Here is a 3,492-nt window from a genome sequence, read left to right as displayed (position 1 = left end):
ATGATGAAATTCGTCAATTCGGACACGACGACTATGTCGTTGCGGCACGGTGAACAATATGAAAATTGTTCGGAGCTGCTTATCGAATCAGGTTAGTGTGCTGTGCCAGCAGGTTGTAGCGTATTTTTTGTTTGTCCTGTATGCAATTTGGGTATGCGTTTGTGTGTGTGTGTGTGTCCTTACCGTACTGGTATAACTGTAGTGGTGTGTATTTGGATTTATGGCCTGCTGCGATTAATTTTGTATGTGGTATTATTGCGTAAGTATGAAGAATCTGCCACCTCATTACCTCTGGTGCCGCCATTTTGCTAGCATAGTTTCATCTTTCCACTTGCTGGCGTGTTGTGTGATTTTGGTTCTCATAGATATGACATCGCTCGAAGAGTTGGATCCGGCTATACTGAGCTGCGGTTTGCCGGCCATCGTACTAAACGAAGAGGATTTAACCACGACGAACGCATCGACGACGGCGACACCAAAACCGCATCCGTCGTCCCTGAGGGCTTCTTGTTCCTTCAACGTCGCTGCCGCCGCGAGCGTGATCCGCTACACGGTCGCCCATTTGCTGGCCCTCAGAAAGAGCCCGTTCTCCCATCGACGCCCGGCCGCAATCGACGATCCGCGCACGGCACAGTATCCGATCTGGAGCCGCACCGGTTTCACCCAGGACCGGGTACGCCGGGTGAGCGGTGGCGATGAGGAGCTAGGCCTTCTTGGTGGTGGTGGTGGTGGTGCGTACGGTCGCAAACCGAACGATCGTCAACGCGACAATGGCTTCAATCCGCCAAGGTAAGCCAAATTCTCGGTGCGAAAAATTGCGAAATTCCACTACCCATTGATATTTATCTTCCGTTCCCGACCATCAGATTTCGACGTAATCATGAGTTTAGCAACCGGAACCATCACGTGATCGTAAAGAGCTACAATTCAAGCGACCCGTGCGGACATAATGGTGCGTTGCGCCTCCACGATACGATCATCGAGGAGGAACCGGAGTGGGTAGTCGCTGGTCCAACTTCCCGCCTGGATACGATTGAGTTGCGCGGTTTCGATGAGGACGTGAGCCGTACGGTGGTGGAATCGTTAAAGACATCACCGGTGTGCGGAAAACAGCGTGGCGTCTTCTTCGACGAGCTGCTACACTACGAACATGTGCATCCAAAGCATGGTGGTGGCAATAGGCATGACATTTCGGGTGGTGCTGGTGATGGCGAGAGTGTGTCCACTTCAAACAATGGTTCTCCACCACCGGCTCGCAGCACTCCGACGAAGGACATGAACAATAACAGCGGACATGGAAGGAAGCTATCGGGGAACGGGGTAGGCTGCTCCGGATCATCCGGTGGTGGTGTGAACGTTTCCAATTTTGAGGAACTTATGAAGTTTGATTCGATTCTGGGCGATTCGGGAGATTCGGCTAGTTCGCGGTTCAGCAAGTACTACCATCGGGGTGGGGTTGTTCCTGGGCCGAACTCTACTGGAGGAGGACATCATTATCAGCATCATTACACCCAGCAGCACCAGCAGCAACATCACGTCCGTTTCGCACTCGATCGGAACACCCATCACTACAGCAATTCGTCGCAGCCACATCAGCACCGGCAGGCCGGTTCGGGACGTTTGTCTATGTCATCTCTTCAGCATCCTCCTGCCGGTGTTGAATCGTTCTTCCCCGGTGGATCCACCGGTACCGCAACAACTTCCACAACACCGTCCGCCGGTGACACAAAATCCTTCCAGCGGCTGTTGGAAATGTTGGCCGCCCAGAACCAACGCAATTATCAACAGCATCAGCAACAGTATTTGCTGCAGCTACTCCAAAACTGTCAAGAGACGGAAACGCTCCGCCAAATGTTGCTAAAGAAATGTTCGCTCGAGAATGCAACGGCGGCCGCTTCGGCTAACTTTGCCGGTGGACAGCAAAATCAGCGCATCCCAACGCAGGCTGAACTGCAGCAACACACGCAATCGATCATGAAGCAGGCACTGTTGCGTAAGAAGATCGCTGAACAGAGCCGGTACTTGTTGGAGCAGCAGCAGCAGCAGCAGAACGGTCAGGAACCGATACCGGCTGTACAGCAGCTTATTCAGTCGATCTGCCCCAACGTACAGCGCAGTCTGTCCGCTTTGGCCGGTAATGGACAGCAGCAAGTTGGTGTGGATGGTAGAAATGAACCGGGTTCGGTTGGACGAGGTTCTCTGTTTGCTGGAAGCAATCGTGGCCAAATGAGACCTACAAACAGACGCTACTAACACACACTGAGCACTCACGGATATGTATAGCGGTTTGCTTGTATAGGCCCTAATCGCTTGCAAGATAATGGACCCAATCGAAAGATTTTGCATTTGATTTTATACTACTTTCATGCTTCATTTTGGAATTATGATATCCTAATTCCACCCTATCCACCCACACACATACGCGCGCATTCTTCTGAAGACAGATGCTGTGTGATTTAATTATCGATAGTTGAATTCCTCCTTTCATTTTATAAAGCACTACTTCGCACACTCTATACTGCTGCCTGTCTCTTTGTGTTATGTGTATTTTTGGTAATAGGAAACTTAGCAAAAAATATGTTAGATGTTTAAAACAATTTGTTATATACAGTTAAAAAGGGAACCTTAATTCACCAAGCGTTGGTAGGTGCCTGGGTAGCATCATAGACGATCATAACGGTCAGGTGAATAGTTTTTGCAATGCGACACTGCAGCCATATGTTTCATTGGTGTTACAATTACCAGAAACAGTTGGAAACAGCTGGTCTTCTGTTGCTTGTTTGAAAGTTCAATGTTTTGTGTTAATAGAGCCGCCGATAGACAGTTCGCTGCAGTTATGTTTCCGGTACAATGTGTGGATACACGAGACGCCAATGAGGGCCGATTTTCCGTGCAATATTCACGGTGCAATATTTTAATGTATTATTTTTCAACTTTATGTACCACGAAAGCAAAGTTCAGCCAAGAGCAACCAAGGTTCGTATACGTTTATACGATCGGTGAGGGCAAACCGCTTCTCGTTAGACCGTAATTTGTTAATATAACTCTCGTTTATTCCTTCATCACGGAAAGTGTCAGTTCGAAAGAGGCTAGAATATGGAACAAATTTTACGTCCCAACTTTCTGCTGATAGGTTGTTTATTTACTCTATCAACAAAACTTTCCATAACTGTAAAGCAATTTTTCCATGTTTGATTGTTTTTCGATGCAAAAAGCAACAAGAAACGCAGTACTTTGTACCGTTTTTTCCGCTTTGATCATTTAGACAATGTTAGCTAAAATTGTAATTGTGTTGAGGATTGAGGATCACTGCACACCGGTTCGGAAGTTTTCGGTTGGAGCAACATATTTGAAATAATCGAAAGTGTTTGTGTATGGTTTCGGTTCGTTAGGCACAGGTGGATGGATTTTTTTCTTTCAATTTCTAATAAAAATGATTATTTGTGCGCGTTTACTATGATGGGTGTTTTGTGTGTTAATTTATCCAGAAAA

At 47.4% G+C, this 3,492-nt stretch overlaps 1 protein-coding gene across 1 annotated transcript; it reads left to right on the top strand.

The window, feature by feature from the left end:
- On the top strand, positions 1 to 2,253 carry LOC128715175 (protein cup). Its single transcript, XM_053810057.1, is given in 3 exon segments — positions 1 to 112; positions 366 to 789; positions 867 to 2,253. Coding segments are annotated over 3 exon segments (1,923 nt in total).
- The last annotated feature ends 1,239 nt before the right edge of the window (positions 2,254 to 3,492 follow it).

Source organism: Anopheles marshallii, chromosome 3 (genome assembly GCF_943734725.1).
Source record: "Anopheles marshallii chromosome 3, idAnoMarsDA_429_01, whole genome shotgun sequence".
Taxonomy (NCBI): domain Eukaryota; kingdom Metazoa; phylum Arthropoda; class Insecta; order Diptera; family Culicidae; genus Anopheles; species Anopheles marshallii.
This window is presented reverse-complemented; position numbering and strand designations above follow the sequence as displayed.